This window comes from Bos indicus, chromosome X (assembly GCF_029378745.1).
Source record: "Bos indicus isolate NIAB-ARS_2022 breed Sahiwal x Tharparkar chromosome X, NIAB-ARS_B.indTharparkar_mat_pri_1.0, whole genome shotgun sequence".
NCBI classification, from domain to species: Eukaryota; Metazoa; Chordata; class Mammalia; order Artiodactyla; family Bovidae; genus Bos; species Bos indicus.
Window position 1 is genome coordinate 78,915,008 of NC_091789.1, and position 22,109 is coordinate 78,937,116.

At 35.6% G+C, this 22,109-nt stretch overlaps 1 protein-coding gene across 20 annotated transcripts in view; it reads right to left on the minus strand.

Annotated features, from left to right (window-relative positions):
- Positions 1-6,387: 6,387 nt before the first annotated feature.
- GPR174 (G protein-coupled receptor 174) overlaps positions 6,388-22,109 on the minus strand; it is a 39,640-nt gene continuing 23,918 nt past the window's right edge. For 3 of the 20 annotated variants that reach the window (XM_070784509.1, XM_070784516.1, XM_070784515.1), the window contains 3 exons: positions 12,990-13,970; positions 11,905-11,939; positions 6,388-11,059 (listed from right to left, as the gene is read on the minus strand). In XM_070784509.1, coding sequence (XP_070640610.1) covers positions 9,512-10,513 — 1,002 coding nt within the window. In that variant the 5' untranslated portion in view covers positions 10,514-11,059; positions 11,905-11,939; positions 12,990-13,970 and the 3' untranslated portion in view covers positions 6,388-9,511. Of the gene's footprint in view, positions 11,060-11,904; positions 12,042-12,989; positions 22,105-22,109 lie in introns of those variants that run through there. The other 17 variants (XM_070784523.1, XM_070784525.1, XM_070784526.1 and 14 more) reach the window with 15 other exon arrangements.

A 22,109-nucleotide genomic window follows, 5' to 3' on the forward strand; every position in this document is an offset into this window, starting at 1 on the left:
TATTGCATTGGAATCATAGATGCCTTTGGATAGAATAGGCATGTTAATAATATTAATTCCTCCTGGACCTAGGTATCTTTCCCTTTTTTTGTGTTTTATTCAATGTCTTGTAGTTTTTAGATTAGAGATCTTTTATCTCCTTAGGTAAATATATTTCTGTGTACTCTTGGTGCTATTATAAATAAATATATATATATATATATATATATAAAAATCATTGCCAATAGAGAATATTTTACTTATTTCCTGCAAATTTTGATGCCTTTTATTTCTTTTTTCTTCTGTGATTTTCCCAGCTAAGACTTTTGATACTGTGTTGAATAGGTGTGGTGAGAATATGCACCACTGTTTTGTACTTCTTTCACCATTGAGTATGATGTTAGCTGTGCATTTGTCATATAAGGTCTTTATTCTATCTTGATAAGTATTGCATTGGAATCATAGATGCCTTTGGATAGAATAGGCATGTTAATAATATTAATTCCTCCTGGACCTAGGTATCTTTCCCTTTTTTTGTGTTTTATTCAATGTCTTGTAGTTTTTAGATTAGAGATCTTTTATCTCCTTAGGTAAATATATTTCTGTGTACTCTTGGTGCTATTATAAATATATATATATATATATATATATATATATATATATATATATATATATATATAAATCATTGCCAATAGAGAATATTTTACTTATTTCCTGCAAATTTTGATGCCTTTTATTTCTTTTTTCTTCTGTGATTTTCCCAGCTAAGACTTTTGATACTGTGTTGAATAGGTGTGGTGAGAATATGCACCACTGTTTTGTACTTCTTTCACCATTGAGTATGATGTTAGCTGTGCATTTGTCATATAAGGTCTTTATTCTATTGAGGTATGCTCCTTCTATGCCAAATTTATAGAGTCTTTATGAGGAATGGATGTTAAATTTTGTTGAGAGACTTTTTTACATCTATTGAGATTATCATATAACTATTTCCTTTCATTCTGTTAAAGTGAGGTATTAATTGATTTGTGTATATATATATATATATATATATATATATATAGTATTGATTTCCTTCACTAGATGCCAGCTCTGGGATGGGCCACGTCTGTTTCTTTTGTTTGTTTGTTTGTTTGTTTTTTAATTGGAGGCTAATTACTTTACAATATTGTGGTGGTTTTGGCCATACATGCACATGAATCAGCCATGGGTATACATGTGTTCCCCATCCTGACCCTGCTTCCCACCTCCCTCCCCATCCCATCCCTCAGGGTCATCCCAGTGCACCAGCCCTGGGCACCCTGTCTCATGCATCGAACCTGGATTGGGGATCTATTTCACATATGATAAAATACATGTTTCAATGCTATTCTCTCAAATAATCCCACACTTGCCTTCTCCCACAGAGTCCAAAAGTCTGTTCTTTGCATCTGTGTCTCTTTTACTGTCTCGCATATAGGTTCATCATTACCATCTTTCTAAATTTCATATATATGCATTATTATGCTGTATTGGTGTTTTTCTTTCAGACTTACTTCACTCTGTATAATAGGCTCCAATTTCATCCACTTCATTAGAACTGATTCAAATACATTCTCTTAAATAGCTGAGTAATATTCCATTGTGTATATGTACCACAGCTTTCTTATCCATTCATCTGCCAATGGATGTCTAGATTGCTTCCATGTCCTGGCTATTATAAACAGTGCTGTGATGAACACTGGGGTACACATGTCTCTTTCAAGTCTGGTTTCCTCAGTGTGTATGCCCAGCAGTGGAATTGCTGGGTCATAAGGCAGTTCTATTTATAGTTTTTTTTTTTTTTTTTTAACATGCAATCTGTTTATTTTTTTTTATTTTAGTAAATTAAACATTTCAAAAGTTTCTCAGTTTTAATTTCCAAAGGAGTAAATAACAACAGGTATAATCTACATAAATGTGCTTTGACATCTTCAATAATTTTTAATAAATGAAAGGGGTCTTAAGGTCAAAAATTTGACAACTGCTTTAGTAAAGAATATATATATATATATATATATATATATATATATTTTTTTTTTTTTAACTTTAAATATTGTATTGGTTCTGCCACACATCAACATGAATCCACCATGGACATACACGTGTTCCCCATCCTGAACCCCACTCCCACCTCCCTCCCCGTACCATCCCTCCAGTTTTTTAAGGAATCTCCACACTGTTCTCCATAGTGGCTTTACTAGTTTCCATTCCCAGCAACAGTGTAAGAGGGTTCCTTTTTCTCCACACCCTCTCCGCATTTATTGTTTGTAGACTTTCTGATAGCAGCCATTCTGACCGGCGTGAGATGGTACTTCATTGTGGATTTGATTTGCATTTCTCTGATAGTGAGTGATGTTGAGCATCTATTCATGTGTTTGTTAGGCATCTGTATGTCTTCTTTGAAGAAATGTCTGTTTAGTTCTTTGGCCCATTTTTTGATTTGCATATATTGATGCATACTTGCATCTCTGGGTAAGTCCCACTTGATCATGGTGAATGATCTCTTAATGCCCTACTGAATTCAATCTGTTAGTATTTTATTGAAAAATTTTGCATCTATATTTTCCAGGGATATTGACCCATAATTTTTGTTTCTAGTAGTGTTCTGGTTTTGATATCGAGATAATACTAAACTCATAAGATGAGTTTGGGAGTGTTTCATTCTCTATGATTTTTTTTTTTTTGGAATAGTTTAAGAAATAGTGGTGTTAATTCTTCTTTATATGTTTGTTAAAATTCATCTTTGAAGCAATATGATTCTGCTCTTTTCTGAGAGACTTGTTTAATGATTCAATCTCCTTAAGAGTAAATGGTAGATTCAAATTTGCTATTTCTTCCTGATTCAATTTTATAAGTTGTATGTTTTTTAAGAATTTTTCAATTTCTCCTAGGTGATCCTATTTGTTGACACATTGTTGCTCATCTTTCAAAGTTTTTGATTACTAACTCAATTCTTTGTGTATTGGACAAATATTGTATGGTCTGTTCATATTATTTCTTTCTAGTTCAGTTTTGACAGGCTTTATGATTCTAGGGAATTATCCATTTCTTCCATGTTATCTACCTTTTTTTTTTTTTTTTTTTTTACTTTGATGACATATATCTTTTCATAGTAGTCTCACTGGTTTCTTTGACGTTCTCTCTCTCTCCCTCTCTTTTTTGATCTTCATTTTGTTATTTTATACTGCAATCTTTATTGTTTCCTTCTCTTTCCTAACTTTGGGTTTGCTTTGCTCTAATTTTATTAATTCCTTGAAGTGCAATTTTAGGTTTTTTATTTGTGATATTTCTAATTTCTTAATATATGCATTTGTCACTATAAACTTTCCTCTCAGAACTGCTTTTGCGATGCCCCTAGGTTTTGGTGATTTGTGTTTCTATTTTCAAATGACTTTAGATATTCTTTGATTTTCATTTTGATTTCTTTGACCTATTGGTTGTTTTGAAGTGTGTTGCTTTGTTTCCACATATTTGTAGATTTTTTCAGTTTTCCTGTTGATATCTGGTTTCATATTAGAAATGTGTGGTCAAACAAGATACTAGATATTATTATTTCAATCTTTTTACATTTGCTAAGATTTATTTTATGTCTTATATGATCTATCCCTGAGAATGTCTTGTGTGTACTTGAGAAGAATATGCATTCTGCTGTTGTTGGATGGAATAATGTATAAATGTCTTTTAGGTTCACTTGCTATAATGTATGGTTTAAATCCATTGTTTCTTTCTTGGTTTTCTGTCTGGATGATTCATCCATTTTTGAAAGTAGGGTATTAACATTTCCTGGCTTCCCTGGTGGTTCAGTGGTAAAGAATCTGCCTGCCAATGCAGGTTTGATCACTGGGTTGGGAAGATTCCTTGGAGAAGACAATGGCAACCCACTCCAGTATTTTTGCTTGAGAAATCACGTGGACAGAGGAGCCTGGTGGGCTACAGTCCATGGGGTCGCAAAAGAGTTGGCCATGACTTAGGGACTAAATAACAATGAATTAAATCCCCTGCTATTATTGCATTGCTGTCTATTTCTCTCTTCAGAACTATTGGTGTTTACTTAAAATATTTAGGTACCTCAATGTTTGGTTTGCACATATTTATGATTATTACATCTTCTTGATGCATTAATTCTTTTAATGAAGCATATCTTAACTTCTCTGTCTCATGTCCTTTCTTTACTTAAACTCAGTTTTGTCTGATATAAGTATAGCTACCCCACTTTCTTTTGGTTTCCACTTTCATATCTTTTTTAATCTCTTCACTTCAGGTTTATGTGTGTTCTTAAATCTGAAATGGGCCTCTTTTAGGCAGTATATAGTTGGGTCTTGTTTTTCTTTTTTAAACCCATCCAGTCACTATATGACTTTTGATTGATAAGTTCAATCCATTTATATTTATACTAATTATTGCTAAGTAAGAACATATTTATAACATCTTATTAATAACTTTCTGACTATTTTGTATTTCCATTGTTTTGTTTTCTCTCTGTCTCTACATACTTTTATAAATTGGTTAGTTTCCATGGTGGTATTCTTTGTTTCCCCTTTCTTTGTCTTTTGTAGATCTAGTCTAGGTTTCTGAGTAGTCCATTTCCAGTTAATAGCAACTTATCTTTGCATGCCTATAAAAGCTCCACTCTTTTACTCTTTTCATATAATTGATGTTACAATTTACTTCTTTTTATGCCATGTATTTGTTTATAATACAATTTATGGTAGCTATAGTTATTTTTTCTACTCTCTTCCTTTTTTTTTTACTATAATTGAGCAATTAATACAACATCCTAATATAGAGTTATGGTTTTCTGAATCTGACTTTCATCTTTACCAGTGTGTCATGTACTTTCACAGGTTTTCCTGCCACTGATAAGTGTTTTTTCATTTCAGCTTGAAGAATTTTCAACATTTCTTTCAAGGCAGGTCTAGTGGTGGTGAACTCCCTCAGCAATTGACTGGGGAAACATTTATTTCTTCCTCTTATCTGAAAGATACCATTGTCAGATAAAGTTTTCTTGGTTGGCAATTTCTATCTTTCAACATTGGATATATCATTCCACTCACTCCTGACCTTAGAGTTTCTGCTGATACTCCAGTATCTTCTTCTTTTTTTTTTTTTTTTTTTTTTTTTTGCAGGATCTTCTCTTTTGCTTCAGAAGCAAAGCTGAGAGAAAGATATTGGGGTGAGAGTGATAGCCTAATTATAGCCTACCCCTACGAAGGAGCAGTTGTTCTATTATTCCTTGAAGATGTCCAAAAAGGCAAATTTAAGCCCTTAAATAAGGGCTATGACTATAGATGAATCAGAAAATTTTCAGTAAGGAATTAGATGAAGAGAACCTAGCCAAAAAAAGTAGAAGAAATATGGTCTTGGAAAAATCAAGTAAGTGGTTAAGACTGAGGAAGTACTGCTGAAGAAATGGTCTGTGTTCAAGAAAGTTATAGTTCACCTCCCACCCCTCAAACACACATCACATCCTTTAATTGTTGAGGAATAAATAAGTTGAAAGAGCCACACTTACTTGAGAATTCATCTTTTACTTTTTTCCCCTCAAAATATAGTACAGTGATGGCAGTGGGATCACTTCTGAATTGGCTTCAGGAAGGCACATAGGAGGAATGCACTTTATTTGAGGACATTTAAAGTGTGGGCAAATCCCATATTTAAATCCCATTATGTTCTTGAAGTCTACTAAAACATCAGAAATTTCTTCTTGGGAAATCCTTTACCACTTTCTAGGAAAATTTCTCTGCAGCAGTCAAAATGTGTAATTTATAACAACTTTGTTATTTCAGAAGACACTTGGGCCTCCTGAAAGGAATATAGTGAGATGAAAGAGTTGCTAAAGTGGAAGGAAGATAACTAAGATGAGAGGAGAGCCAGAGACAATTGCCCTGACTTCACTTTTTGTTTTATTTCATTGTTTATGGAAATATGTTTTGCTAAGAGCAGAAGGATACAGTGAATGATAGCTTTTCCTCTGCTAAACTATACGGAAAATCAAAATATTGAGTCTTAAAAACTCTTAAAACTAAATAGAAAACATTCTTTCTTTCTCCTCATCTCCTTTTCTTCCCAAAAGACTATACTCTAACAAGTACAAGTATTTAAGTCATTAGAATAACTTGGTCAACAAGTGAGGATAGGGAATAATCTTAGCAGAGTGTGGATAGTAAAGATTCTGTTTATGGGAAGAGTGGAGGGCAAGTGTAAGGTAGGTTGGGGAAGTGGTTTATCTTTCCATTTGAAAATAGTATGCAACACTCCAGAGAGAAAGGGAGAGTAGAGCCTCAGAGAACTTACTATCCATGTAGTTGAGAATACTGACAAAGATTCTCAATTACATCAGTTTGCTGAAAAACTGGCTATATATACATGGAATTCTGGGGACAGAAATTTTTATGCAAATACAAAGACCATCTTTATTATAAAAATGTGTATTATAAATTATAAATATAAATACATTACAAATCAACATTTTCACAGTGTATTGGGAATAAAAACAAAAAGATGATATAAAAATGAAGTTGCACAAGAGTTCCACTTATGCACCCTTTCAGACCAATATAGTTTGTTCTGTTGTCCATAGGGCAGATGGTTCCTTTTCATGGAATTACAGGTTAACAGAATTAGTTGCTTAACCAAGTGACAATGAAAATGTATACACCATTTTAATATAATAATAATAACAATAATGAGAATAATAATAACATGGAAATCACTCCAATCAGTCCCAGATGCCTTGGTGGAGTCTGTACTGGCCTTAGAATAGTATGTCTGGAGCAAAGCTGGACCAAAAAAATTACTGAGGACTCTAGAGGCTACATGACTGGCTGCCTCTAGACCTTACTCTGGCTTGTGAATGTAGCCTGATAGTTGCCACTTAAAAGTAAAAAAATAACTTGTATCTTTTTGTTCTGGCCTAAACTTAGTATAGGCCAGGTATTAGTATAATAAATAGGTATTTGTATATATGTATGTATATATATATATATATATATATGGCATCCCCATCATGGTAAGCAAAGTAGGTATTTATTTACCATATGTAATCTGAAAGGCACTGCTCTAAGACCCACTTTCTTCAAAATATCGTTCTTTCTAGTCTGTTTCAGTGCTTTTAATCACTCCATTAAAACAAAATATTTACACTTTGAGATAAAATTCATCCCTAAGGCCTAGAATTCAGATATTTTTAGGCAAATTAATATTAAGCTAACATTAGTCCTTAGTACCTTAGTGTGAATAGACTGATCAGTTACTGACTAGAACAAGGGAATAGAAGACAAAGCATATTCATGGTGAAAAGGGGTTAATAAAGTAAATCACAACATTAAATACAAACTTAGATGGGCAAACCTGAAGAGAAGTGGTAGTTCTTAGCTAAGCAGCATAAGAACACTGGACACTTGTTCTCTCTGTACTTTTCTCAAATGACATAAATAATTTTCAAGGACTCCTGGACTGCTTCATAAATGGGCTCTAACCTCAAAATTTCCTCTAAGAAGTTCAGTAATCTCCTGGAAATATTTTTTCCTCTTTAAGATAACAGGTATGTTTAAAGTGAAATTAATACATTAATGAAATTAAATCACAGGTCTCCCCCAAATGACCCTAAAAGTGTAGTTCATGATAATATAGAAACTAGTAAACACATATTATATAGACAAGTTTCTCATTACAAGTACCCACAAAATTATTACTTCTGATCCCATTACAACACTAAATTATGGTCAAACACAAATCACTTTAAAGCAAATAGACTAGACATAGTTACAGTTACTCATTTTAAAACACAATTTACCACTTTTTTAGAACTCATTTAGCACATCCTTACCATGAACAATTAGGAGATAGATACATACACTATTGCTAGCAGTAAAAAGTCAGTCTTCTAACAGGATAATATTTTCATAACAAAGTACAAGCAAATCAACACTTGTCTAGAGAAAAGATTAGAAATTTTTCCATTCATCTAAGATATTAGAATTCACTTTGATTTCACTAATCCCCCCAAAAGTCTTAATAGCATAACTGTGTGTCTAAAATAACTCCTTTCCTGTATATATGATGGAGCTCTTCTTTGATTTTCACATTCCTTCCAGGCCAGAATTATCTGTGTTATATACCTCACAGATTTTAATTAAAGCATGTTTTAAAAGTTAGAGCTGTTTGCCAAAATATTTTTCAAAGTATTCTAATATTTAAGACCTCAGGTTTAATTGCTACTCATATTCTAGGTCTGTTTCTTGCATACTAGATCTAAACAGGTATTACTAGGCAAGGCATTTTAACAGGTGCCCGATGTCGCCAAAATTAATCTTCTGCACTTTTCTCAACAGGGGAGAAATTGACTTTCCCAGTTGCCTTGGAAGAGGCTGTACTGGCCTTAGAATAGTATGACTGGAGCAAAGCTGGATCAAAAAAATTACTGAGACAGGCATGAGTCTACATGCCTGTCTGCTTCTAGATCTTACTCTGGCTTCTGAATGTAGCCTGATAGTTGCCACTTAAAAGTAAAAAATAACTTTTATCTTTTTGCTCTTGCCTAAACTTAGTGCACTGTTTCTTGTATAGGCTCAGAAAGTGCAGTAGCCTCTCAGGTATCTCAATGTCACTCTAGAAGCATAGTGGACACTTTCTTTATTTGAAAGATATATATGTCTTTAAAGGTGCTGTCTGGAAATAGTTTAAGAGAATCAGAACTGTGATTATCATGCATATGCTTTCTCCTGGACCTTTAAAGACAATGTGGGTCACATTATATGAACTTTGATAAGCTACCTGCCCTGGATAGATTAAATATGGCAATTTATACAGTCATAGACAGTATGTGAATTAGTTTCTTATTCTTATTTTAAACATATCAGAGGCCTTAGTTCAGATTTTCATTCTATTAATCGATGTGATAGATGATTTTTCATACTGATACTTAAATGAAGGAAATAGCTATTTGAGTCTTCAGACTCAAGAGTATAATCACATATAGAAGATCAAAATGGTCCATGTTTATAACACTGTTTCACAAAATAATATATTGCCTATCCTACTTAAAGACAACTGAAAAAAAAGACAACTAAAACATGATATTGGGATATAAACTGTGATTACTAGTATAAATAGACAACTACATTGTTTCTAAATATAAAGAAATTCAGTGTCCATTGTAACAAAACCAAGTGCTTAAAATGAGTTCAAGCTAATTATCTCTCTGTATCTTAGGTTCACAGATAAAACTACTGACTCCTGCTGAAAGCATGTGCATATAGTATGTCACTGAAATTTTAGAGCTTAAATCTTAAAGACTTTATGATAAATTACTACAAGGACATATCAACATTAATGATAGTGGAATATAATGCTCTAAATAGATTGTGTTATGAAGACATGAAATCTTCATATAGATAAGATAGAGCATAACTGAAAAGCTTTGAGTGCTTGCTGTGATTACTTCCCAGTAGCTAGGAGTATTGCAAATATGTTCTAATATACTTCAGTTCACATCCATTTTTTTTTTAATTTAACATAATTCAGTTGACACGATTGATGTGGTGTGGTTGCTCACAAGTGATTTTGCATGGAGTTTTATGTTATCATGCAACTCTTGTCTTGAAAGCCGTCTTCTGAACTCATCAGTGGTAAAGTAGTATATGATTGGGTCAAGGCAGGAATTCAGACTAGCAAGACACAAGGCAACAGAATGAAATATTAGAATCACCCTTCTGGCTAGGCAGCTTTTAATTTCATTGGACTTGACCAGGAAATCTAAAGGAAAACTGAAGTGATAAGGTGCAAAGCAAATTAGGAAAACTCCTGCACATATTAGAATCATCTTCAAGGCTTTCTTTTTCTCTCCAAGGTCTTGTGCAACAGGATATTTATCTTGCAGTGATAAAACTGTTTTCCAGGTGCAAAACAGGACAATCAGAAGAGGAGTGATAAACCCAATCAACTCGCCAATGGTCATCATGACAACAGACTGAGCTAGATTGACATTCCTGGTAGGAAGATCCACAAAGCATTTGGTTCTGTGGCTAGGGGTGTCATCATTGCTTCTGAGGAGAGGAAATAGCAGACAAGCAAGGCAGATTATCAACCAGCCAGAAATGCTGATGTATAGGTCATACTTCTGTTTACAGTCATGGAAGCGAAAGGGGTACAGGAGAAACCAAAATCTCCGCACACTGATGCAGACTAAGAAGTAGATGCTTGCATACATGTTGACATACTTCAGATAGAAACAAAACATGCAGAGGCCAGACCCGAATGGCCAGTCATGATTCAAATAGTAAAAGATCCTCAGGGGCAAGGAGAGGACTTGTAGTAAGTCAGCAATGGCCAGGTTTATCATAAATATCACAGCCCGTTTGGTTTCTTTCATATAGCCATAAAATACCCACAAGGCTAATATGTTCCCTATGAGACCTGGCACAAGAATGACAGTGTATGTCACAGCATAGATGAAGTATCGGGAATCTGTGTTGTCTCTATTGATCTCAGCACACGTGTCATTAGCAGTCATGTTTGTTTCTAGAGAAGCTGCCTTTGCTAAATGGTGGTTAAAAATCTAAATTTACAATCTACTACTGCTCTTTCTGAAAGATTGATCATCGATGGGCTGGAGAAACTGAATATAGAATAACTTCCTTTTTATTGCATTGGTCAGAGCTTCTAAACATGATTTGGGGGCTTTTCAAAGAACTACCTGCATGTTTGCTTTGAATTTGTCTACATTAACTACCTGGAAGTCTAATGTGCAAGCACAGATGACAAGCTATTATAACTTCCCCTTCTTGTTACTCAGTTAAAAGGCCTTCTGAGACATTATGAGGGCTGATCCTCTCCCATTTGGATCATGAATGTGCCATATAGAAGCTCTTCAAATTCCCATACGATGATAGTCATCTCTTTACTGGTGTTTGGCAGGTTGTTTTTCTCTTTTTTTGGCTCACATAGAAGAAAGGTTTACTCTAGTACTTAGTGTGTCTGCAACTCTTCAGAGATGATTGACTTGGATGGGTCAGCTTCCTGGGACTTTCTCAGTTATGTGTTGAAAACAAAGTCAGAACTGCAAATGAAAAAAAAAAAAAAGAAAGCCAATTATTATCTTGCAAAAATAATAAATTTTTAAAAGTTAATTACAATTTTAATTTAATTAAAATTAAAATTTAATTTAAAAAATCTTGTTTTTGCAAAAACAAAAAAAGCTTATGTGTAGAAAAATCTATTACCATTAATGGAAAGTTCTGACATGAGTAAGGGTGATAGACACAAGTTCCATAAGGCACTTTAGAATCACAAGAGAGTATAGCTAGAAGGAATCTGAGAAGTAATCTAGCTCCTTACTACTCAAAATATGATACATGACTCAGCATTACTTAAGAGTTTATTAGAAATGCAGAAGAATCTCAAGTCCTACCTGGAACCTGCTGCATAACAATCAGCAATTTAAGAAGAACCACAAGTGATTCTTAGGCATGTTAACATTTGAGAGGCTCTGATATAGACCACAAACATCACTGATTATCAGACTCACCTGGGGAAGTTTAAAAAAAATTATAGCTTTCCTTAGACTTCCCAGTGTTTCCCCCAGAAATTCTGAGTCAGTGTTTAAGGCCTGGAATTTGTATTTTTAAAAGATCTCTATATAATTAAGATACAGCCAACCCAGCATTTGTCCTTGAATCATCATTCAGAGGCCACTGATTTGGTTCAAATATTTCCCAGATGTCTGAAAATAAGTGGGCAACTAGCCTCTCTTTAAATACTTCCATTAACATGGGTTATTAAGACACTTTTCAATTATGCAAGACAACATCAGTACAAAGATTCAAAATTTCCAGAAAGTTGACCCAGTTAGGTCCACAATCTTTGTTCTAAAACAAATTTTAACTTAAGGGCATGGATAGTTACCTCAAGGCTGCTGAAATCCAGGAGGACGTAACTGACTTTAAAGATATGAGGGAAGAACAGAAATGAAATAGGAATTATAAAACATCCTGCTTTGGATTATCAAATCCATGTGGCTTGAAGTAGGCTTGATTCAGCCCCTGAAGGAATTATTATTGTTATTATTTTGCCTCAATTGCCTGGTAAGTAGAACAGCACATTTTGTTCAAGATATGTTACATACTTTAATTAAACATCCTGATGAATGATATGAACTAGGCATGCAGATTGATGAGGTTAAATACTTCAGATTTCTCATATAAGGAAATAGAGAGATGGTGTCATAAAACACAAAGAAGCATGACTGTAATAATAAAAGTTGATGCTGAAAGAGTGGTTAAAATTAGATTGTTTAGCCTCCAAACTGAAATATATCTTTGAAATATTTTCACAGGTAGTGACTTTGATTATGTGGCAGGCAAAATTAGGTGGACGACCAAAAAATCACAAACCCTGGTTTTTCAACCTCCTTTTAACTGTTTATGTATAAAAGTCATGTGTGCATGTATGCTTAATTGTGTCCAACTCTTCAACCCTATGGATTGTATCCCATCAGGCTCCTCTGTCCATGGGATTCTCCAGACAAGAATACTGGAGTGGGTTGCCATGCCCTTCTCCAGGGGATCTTCCCAACCCAGGAGTTGAACTTGCATCTCCTGTGTCAAATGCATTGAAAGTGGGTTCTTTATTCACTGAGCCACTGGAGAAGCCCATATATAGAAATCATCACCTGCTAATGTCACTGATTAGAAATCAGAAGTTAAAAAATATATATAGTAACCTCTAACGAACATTCACCTCTCCTATCACAGTCAGTGGCTTTAAATCTACATGTCAATCTTGAGCAGTCGCTCTCTTCCTGAATATATATCACCTCTTCTTTTGGACATTTTATCATCATCTCAGAATTCAACTTATGAAAATGAAGCAATATCTATTTATACAAAATCCATTTCCTTCAAGGATGTGTACAAATGCACTATTTTATACATTCCTAGTGAATATTTTAGTTTCCAATATTGACTAAAGAGCAGTCTAATTATACTTACCATCTTAAAATGTTGACAAATTTTTGCTCTTGAAGCTCTTATTTCTGGGAAGTGATCCTGGATGAGGACATAATGGTAGTTCCTATTATAAGATCTATAGGTGCTATTATAGACTCTTGTATAATGTCTACAATAAACATTATATATGTACTAAAATGAAATATGGCATATCTTGTCAGATCATGTTGTGTCTTTGATAAATCTCCTAATGTATTTTCATCTCACTCAGAGAAAAAATAAAAGTTCTTACAACAAACAGCCTATGTCACCTATCCGATCTGGCCCCTGGTTACTCTTCTGACCTCACCTTCTATGATTCTCCCCTTTGAACTCTGCTCCAGCAATTCTATCATTCTTGCTGTGAGGTGAACAGACCAATAATATTTTCATCTCAAAGCATTTGAATTGGCAGTTTCCTGTACCTGAAATGCTTTAACCTAGTTATGTATGTGCCTTACTTCCTTGCCCCCTTCAGATCTTTACCCAAGTGGAACATTTTCATGAGTTTTTCTTTCCCCTATCTGCCTATTTAAAACTGAAGCTCACCTCTAACACTTCCTATCTCCCTTTAGTATTTATTTTACTCATTTCCAGTCATAACTACCATACTCTTTGATTATTACTTATTTTGTTTTCATATATTTTCCCTACTAGAATGCAAAGTCCAAGATAACAAGGATTCTTGTATATTTTGTTTACTTGCCTTAAAACAGCACCAAGGACTGTGGAAAACACAAGTAAGTGCTCAGTATTTATTCAATGAAATACTTTCAGTAAATAAAATCATTTGACTATAAACATCAATGTATCTTATACAAAAATCATCATCCCTCGAAACTTCAAACCAGTTTTTACTCCTGACTTCTTCACTGCTGTTAAGCTCATCCATGTTTTCCCAGGTTGTCTCAAAGTCTTGGAGGCATTGACTCGTTGTCATTTGTTTTCCATTTCCAAACTGGTTCCTGAGGGGAAGATAGTGTACTATGGGGGAAATAACATATGTTTAGGAGTCAGAATTATTTGAGTTTAAATTCTTGCTTTTTAAATTAATAGCTGTGCAACTTTGGTTGTATCATTAAACTTCTCCAATTCTTTAATTTCTCATTGATAAATGAGAATAATCATAGTACCTAACTTAGAGAGTCAATGTGATAATTGAGCCACCCTACATAATAAATTCTCCAAGCCATGCTTCAGCAATACGTGAACCGTGAACTTCCAGATGTTTAAGCTGGTTTTAGAAAAGGCAGAGGAACCAGACATCAAATTGCCAACATCCACTGGATCATGGAAAAAGCAAGAGAGTTCCAGAAAAACATCTATTTCTGCTTTATTGACTATGCCAAAGCCTTTGACTGTGTGGATCACAAGAAACTGTGGAAAATTCTGAAAGAGATGGAATACCAGACCACCTGACCTGCCTCTTGAGTAATCTGTATGCAGGTCAGGAAGCAACAGTTAGAACTGGACATGGAACAACAGACTGGTTCCAAATAGGAAAAGGAGTATGTCAAGGCTGTATATTGTCACCCTGCTTATTTAACTTACATGCAGAGTACATCATGAGAAACGCTGGACTGGAAGAAGCACAAGCTGGAATCAAGATTGCCGGGAGAAATATCAATAACCTCAGATATGCAGATGATACCACCCTTATGGCAGAAAGTGAAGAGAACTAAAAAGCCTCTTGATGAAAGTGAAAGTGGAGAGTGAAAAAGTTGGCTTAAAGCTCAACATTCAGAAAATGAAGATCATGGCATCTGGCCCCATCACTTCATGGGAAATAGATGGGGAAACAGTGGAAACAGTGTCAGACTTTATTTTGGGGGGCTCCAAAATCACTGCAGATGGTGACTCCAGCCATGAAATTAAAAGATGCTTACTCCTTGGAAGGAAAACTATGACCAACCTAGATAGCATATTCAAAAGCAGAGACATTACTTTGCCAACAAAGGTCCATCTAGTCAAGGCTATGGTTTTTCCTGTGGTCATGTATGGATGTGAGAGTTGGACTGTGAAGAAAGCTGAGCACCGAAGAATTGATGCTTTTGAACTGTGGTGTTTGAGAAGACTCTTGAGAGTCCCTTGGACTGCAAGGAGATCCATCCAGTCCATTGTGAAGGAGATCAGCCCTGGGATTTCTTTGGAAGGAATGATGCTAAAGCTGAAACTCCAGTACTTTAGCCACCTCATGTGAAGAGTTGACTCATTGGAAAAGACTCTGATGCTGGGAGGGATTGGGGGCAGGAGGAGAAGGGGATGACAGAGGATGAGATGGCTGGATGGCATCACTGACTCAATGGACATGAGTCTGATTGAACTCCAGGAGTTTGTGAGGGACAGGGAGGCCTGGCGTGCTGAAATTCATGGGGTGGCAAAGAGTCAGACACGACTGAGCGACTGAACTGAACTGATAGTACATAAGTGCTTAATTACCAACATTCTTATTTTTACTACTTTCTGCAACTGCATTATTTTTCATAATCATATTATTCCTTAAATTGCATTGTTTTTACTCTAGTTCAGGGGTTTATTAATTTATCTCTCTACCTCTTCCTTTATCTTTTTCCTTTAAATGAGATCCTTAAAAAGCACTAATGGCTTCCTTTTGCCCAACAAATTACAAAATACATAGTCTGGAAATCAATGGCTTCCTGGAAATCAATAGAGTGCCATCAACGTTTAAAATTTTGTCTTCCAGTGTTCTCATGTGCCAAGAACTCCAGCCAAACTGAGCTCCATACCATTCAAATTGACTTTTTCTTCCTCAACAAATAGATTTTGCTCATTCTGTTGCCCAGCTTGGAATATCATTTTTTTGTTTTGCATAGCAGTCCTACTTATTTATGAAGACCTCTCTCAAATTTCCAGTTCTTCATGGAAACTTTATTGTTGTTGTCCTAACTCCTTTTAAAATCCCCATTTATACTTCCATTAAAGCATATACTTCTGCTTTTTGGTTAGTAACTCGTTTTATTTATGCCTCTGCCCCTTTTCACCCCACTCTACCACAACAAGGCCAGAAAATTCTTGAAGTCTGGGGTTTAGTCTTATGTACTTCTATATCCTCTGGAACACTTAGAACTATGTCTTGAATGTATTGGGTTCATCCAATATTTATTAAGCAAATAGTTATTCAGCATTTATCATTTGCCAGGCAATGTGCTTGCTACTTTCACTTTTGAAAATCTTCAGAGTCAAATAGCTTACAGTATTTCCAGGAAACCTGCCCAGCAACTGTGTCTAAGAGCTGAATACAGTTCAGTAAGCAAATACTTTTAGAAAGTCTTTACCTGGTTAATTCTTCTAGAGAGAATGTTCCATCAGAATTTTTATTTTAGAAAGAGGTATTCTGTATACATACCATATCTAATCATGTTCCCAACTTCCCTTATCTCTGGCATCTATGACTCCCCAATAGGCCAGATACATGAAGGGAGGAAATATCTTTGTGTGGACAGACAAAGCAGCTATCTACAGTTATTATTTTACTGGAAAGTTTCACTTAGCCAAGTCTAAATGTTTCTTTTCAGATCTGAAGCACAGTTCCTCTCCAGCAGATTGGGCATCTTGTTCCTCTGCTCTGAGTAGTGCACTTTTAATTATTTGGAGAAAGAGGGAAGGTCATCACTCAATTTCACATCACCAATGATAATGCCCAGTCATGTTGCTTTTTCTCAAATATCCTAGTTCACAATCACTTCTCATCCTAGAGACCAGGGCATACCAACTGATATTTGATTGGGGGACTGCAGAAGGTGTTGAAATCTGTACTGATAATTAAAACTTAGTTTAGCCACTATCCACTTTCTTGTTTCTGCCATTCATTAAAAAACTTAGTTTTTTCTTAGACAGCTCTCATGTCTTAGGGTCTTGCTCTTATCCACGTGATTTATAGGTGTCTATGTTTAGTCTTTCCTTTTTTCTTAAACAAAGCTTCTCAAAATATGATCCCTGGGCAAACATAGTGCATATAACTTTCTATTTAAAATACAAGTAACCATTTTACAAAGTTCAATTCTACACATTACATTTAAAATATTTTCAGTTTTATAGAAGTGATGAGAAGATCACAAGCTGTTATGGTGGGAAAACTGTACGTATTTCCTGTTCTCAGTGCTGACAGGGCTGTGGGGATTTTCCTCAGCTCTTTTGAATGTTCACCTTGTGTCTGAGGCCATACATGAGCATTTGGGCAAGAAAGTTTTTTTTTTTTTAAGTAAAATTATAAGCTTCCAAAAAATAAACTAAGGTCCAAGATAATCAAGTCTTTCTGCCCACCACCCCCCCTTTTTTTTTTTTTTTTTTGCAGCTCTTTCTTGCAATTTTCTGTTTGAGAGTGTATCCAAACAAAGTATCCAGTGCTTCACATGATTAATAGTCTGTGAAAGTGGATAAGTAAACCAGTCCATTCTGAAGGAGATCAGCCCTGGGATTTCTTTGGAAGGAATGATGCTAAAGCTGAAACTCCAGTACTTTGGCCACCTCAGGTGAAGAGTTGACTCATTGGAAAAGACTCTGATGCTGGGAGGGGTTGGGGACAGGAGGAGAAGGGAACAACAGAGGATGAGATGGCTGGATGGCATCACCGACTCGATGGATGTGAGTCTGAGTGACCTCCGGGAGTTTGGATGGACAGGGAGGGACAGTGATGGACAGGGAGGCCTGGCGTGCTGCGATTCATCGGGTCGCAAAGAGTCTGACATGACTGAGTGACTGAAATGAACTGAACTGAAACAAACCTTATGAGTTTTAGTAAAAAGGGCAAGCATGAAGTCGAAAATTAAACCAGTCTCCAGGACCTCAGTCCAGGGTTGGCCTTGCTTTGAGATGTAGGTAACTACCTACTGTGATGTAAATTCATGAATTGCCCAAACTCCTTGCTTTAAGAAAGAAGAAAGAAAAAGCCCTTTCCCATTTGTTGGCTGGAGTCCAAACTCCTTTTTCTTAAGGATAAGCCTTTTGCCTTATACAGAGAGTTTTGGCTTGGGATATCAGCCTCCCACCTTTAAAGATAGAGTCCTGTAATTTAAACCTAGTAACTTTTCTTGAGGAATGTCACTACTTCATACAAACTCAGAATTTCTGGATCATGTTGTAATAGACCTCAGAACTTTTGCATCCTTTGCCTTTCTACTCAGTGTATCTGATGTTTCTGGTCTTGGTACTTAGTAATTTCAACTTTCCACCATTACTTGTGTTTTACTTGTAATTTGGAGCCATTTCTCCACACTATATTATTCAAAGTGTATAGTATTTTGTTTATTAAAAGGAAAGTAAATGTGGAAGCTTCTCAGAAGACACTGGGGTCTTCAGAAACTTCATAAAGGATCCTTATGAAAAATTATTTAGAATTAAATTTTAAATACTAAAGTACAAATGGCAAAAAGGAATTAGTTAGCCCTCAGTAAAAAGCCCTAAAAAGTACTCATAGAGACTTCAGTAACTACTCTGAAAAATTACCAGAGAACATTTGATATCCCAAGAACAAGGCAATTAATCTGACAAAGGGCAATCTTAATTTTGAATTTTAAATGGCAGATAATGTATATTGTCCAAGAAGTGACCATATACCAGGAACAATTACTGTGGTCCTACACTTCTCCTTTCAGCAGCAACAAACTGAGTCTTCTGGAAACTCTTGGCTCTTAGAGATATCTTTCTAATTATTGACACTAAAGTGTCACTGAAAAGGAAGATTATTGGATTCCTTGACTAATTTTCTAACAGTGACAGAAATGCTATGACAGGTACATGTCCCTTGGCTTTAGATGGAAGCAGAGAGGATGGCACATAACTGCTAATGCATCTTCTTCCCATATTCTTCTTTTTTTATAAGCCACCACATTTGAGAAAATAATTATGAATATAAAATGTTAGTAGAGTAGGTATATGTTTCCTTTGCTTTGTCTCCAAAAGGAAGAGTATGGGGGTGTTAAGTGGGGCAAGTCCCAGACCAAACTCATAGACTCTTGTGTCAAATCTACTCTACTCATGATCTAAGAACAAGGTAATGACATATTCACCTGGAGGTCACTGTAGCCCAAATCTGGAATAAGGATGCCTCAGGTACAAAATATCAAACATCAGATTATTCTGTAGGTCCTCACCAGAACTGTTGTCATATATGTTGGAGATGGCATCATATATATGTTGATTGAAAACAAATAGTGAAAATTGGGTAATATAGAACCCTTTCATATGACACTCTTTTCATCCCACACCAGTCTTTAAAGTACTGAATTCACAAATATCCAGACATTTTACTTTTCTCTAAGACAGGGCTGAGGTGTCCTAGAAGGATCACAGACTCCATCTGAAGTTAAGCCTGGGATTATGTCAGCCCCTGGAGCTTGATGCATGGCCAATAGTTGATTGGAATTTTGTATATTTGTTTTCATTTCATAATGCTCTGTTAGTAAATAAGGTAATTTTTCAGTGAGTGGAAATATTTGTAAGATTGGTATATAATGAAGAACAAGTCAATGTCCTTCATTAATCTTATTCTTTGGCTTTAAAAGCAGATCTATAGCATTCACTGTTTTCTAGCAGTCTGTAGTAGTTGAAAAGCATAAAAAAGAAACCCTGAAAATCCCTTCTTCCAAAGTCTTTTGCAGATGTTATTACAGAAAGATGATTAGATTCTATTCTGTCTTGACTCAAAACATAGTGTTCATACGTAAAATGAATAGGTAAGCAAATAAAGAATACCCACCAGCAGCTGCAAACTTTTTGTACCTTTCTAGCATAGTATCAGTAGCACTTAGCAGTATTTCAGGAGGAACAAACATTCATATTTTATCGCTGTTTACAACATTTTAGCATAAGCAATAGCCCAACTTCCTTTTTATTATGTTAAATAGCACACCTTTCTTATTTTAGATGAACATATTTCTACAGATATCTTTATCAGATACAGGATAAAGCAAATCATGAACTTATGCAAAATCTTTCAAATATTCACACTGATGGTTTAAAATATCTGACATTCAAAGCTCTATTTTGTCTCTTTAGCATGATCTCTTATTATACTCTTCCAAATGTCTTAGGCTTTCACCATGCCAGGCTGACCTTGAATATATTGTGTACCTTTTAATGTCTCTCTCTCTCTTTCTTTTAATTTAGTCTGAAAGTTTTTAAGGTCCAGTCCCCCACCCTCATTTTCCCACTTTGAAAAAAAAAAATCTTGATAGAAAAGAGAATTTTGATAATTTCATTTCTTCCTCCAAGACTCTGAGTCATTCAGATTGGAATTAGCTCTCCTTCCCAGGTGGCACTAGTGGTAAAGAACACTACTGCCAGTGCAGGAGACACAGGAGGCTCGAGTTCGACCCCATTTCTGGATTGGGAAGATCCCCTGGAGTAGCAAATGGCAACTTACTCCAGTATTCTTGCCTGGAGAATCCCATGGACAGAGGAGCCTGGTGGACTACAATCCATAGGGTCACAAAGAGTTGGACATGACTGAAGCGACTTAGCATGCATACAAACCTTCTGATGGGGCCTGACTAATAGTATAGTTAGTTGTCTATATAACTGCTAAATTGTTAGCTTTTTGTGAACAGGAACTCTGTCCTAATCATCCACATATCTGTCACAACACTTCAGTCAGTTCAGTCACTCAGTCGTGTCTGACTCTTTGCAACCCCATGGACTGCAGCATCTTCCCTGTCATCACCAACTCCCGGAACTTGCTCAAACTCATGTTCATCGAGTCTGTGAAGCCATCCAACCATCTCATCCTCTGTTGCCCCCTTCTCCTGCCTTCAATATTTCTTAGCATCAGGGTCTTTTCAAATGAGTCAACTCTTCACATAAGGTGGCCAAAGTATTGGCGTTTCAGCTTCAGCATCAGTCCTTCCAATGAATATTCAGGACTGATTTCCTTTAGGATTGACTGGTTTTGATCTCCTTGCAGTCCAAGGGACTGTCAAGAGTCTTCTCCAACACCACAGTTCAAAAGCACCAATTCTTTGGCACTCAGATTTCTTTATGGTCCAACTCTCACAACACTTAGACCAGTACTAAATGCTCATTGGCAGACCTTTAGTAGATGCCTACTAAATTTGAATACAAATTCTCCTGCATGGCTGTAGGATATTTTTTTTTTCCAATTATCCAGTTTTGTATAATTTTTGAAGTATGTCACTTAAAGGCTCTTGAAATTATAAAATCTAAAAACATATTTAGTGATTTCCAGCTATTGTTTTAATAATTGATAGTGGCTACTGCAAAGCATTTGAAGATTACCAAACCTCTTTTTAAAGAATTTCCTTTTTTTATTTACTGAGGATCACATCTGAATTTTTTAATAGCAGGAAAATTTGTTCTTCCTTCTTAGTCATCTCTCAGTGGATAAAATAATTGTTCTGGATGCCATACCATTGAACTGATTATGATTTCATCCACAGTTTCCTCAAAACAATCAAATATATTCATATAAGTGTTTGGAGATCAAATTGAAGAAATTTCAAAAACAATCAAAAAGAAAATCCCTCCTTCATGGCAACAGTGACCCGGCTAATCTTCCATGCTCACCTATCATTTAAAAAATAATTCAGCTACAATGTTACCATATTTACCTGCAACCTCTGAACTAAGGCAGAATTGTTGTTGTTATGTAGTCACTAAGTCACATCTGACTCTTTTACTACCCTATGGATTGTAGCCCGCCAGGCTCCTCTGTCCATGGGATTTTCCAGGCAAGAGTATTGGAGTTGGATTGCCATTCCCTTTTCCAGGGGATCTTCCTGATCCAGGGATTGAAAGCGTATCTCCTGCATTAGCAGGCAGATCTTTACCATGGAGCCACAAGGGAAGCCCTGAGGCAGAGTACAGAACTCAAAACAAACTTAGTGCCTTTTTAAAAAATCTCAACTTTCAGTATACATTTAAACAGCTGAATTGTATTACAATTAAAGGAAATGCAAATAAAATCAACTCAAGTTTAAAAAATATTACCCTCCTACCACACACACACACACACACACACACCAGAATGGAAGAGCATACTTCTTTGTGGTAATGTGGTGCTATTTTTATTTTTTTTTAAACCACCACCTGCTGCTTTCTTTTGGCAGGAAATGACAACTCCCTCCCCCATCATACCCAGGGGACTTA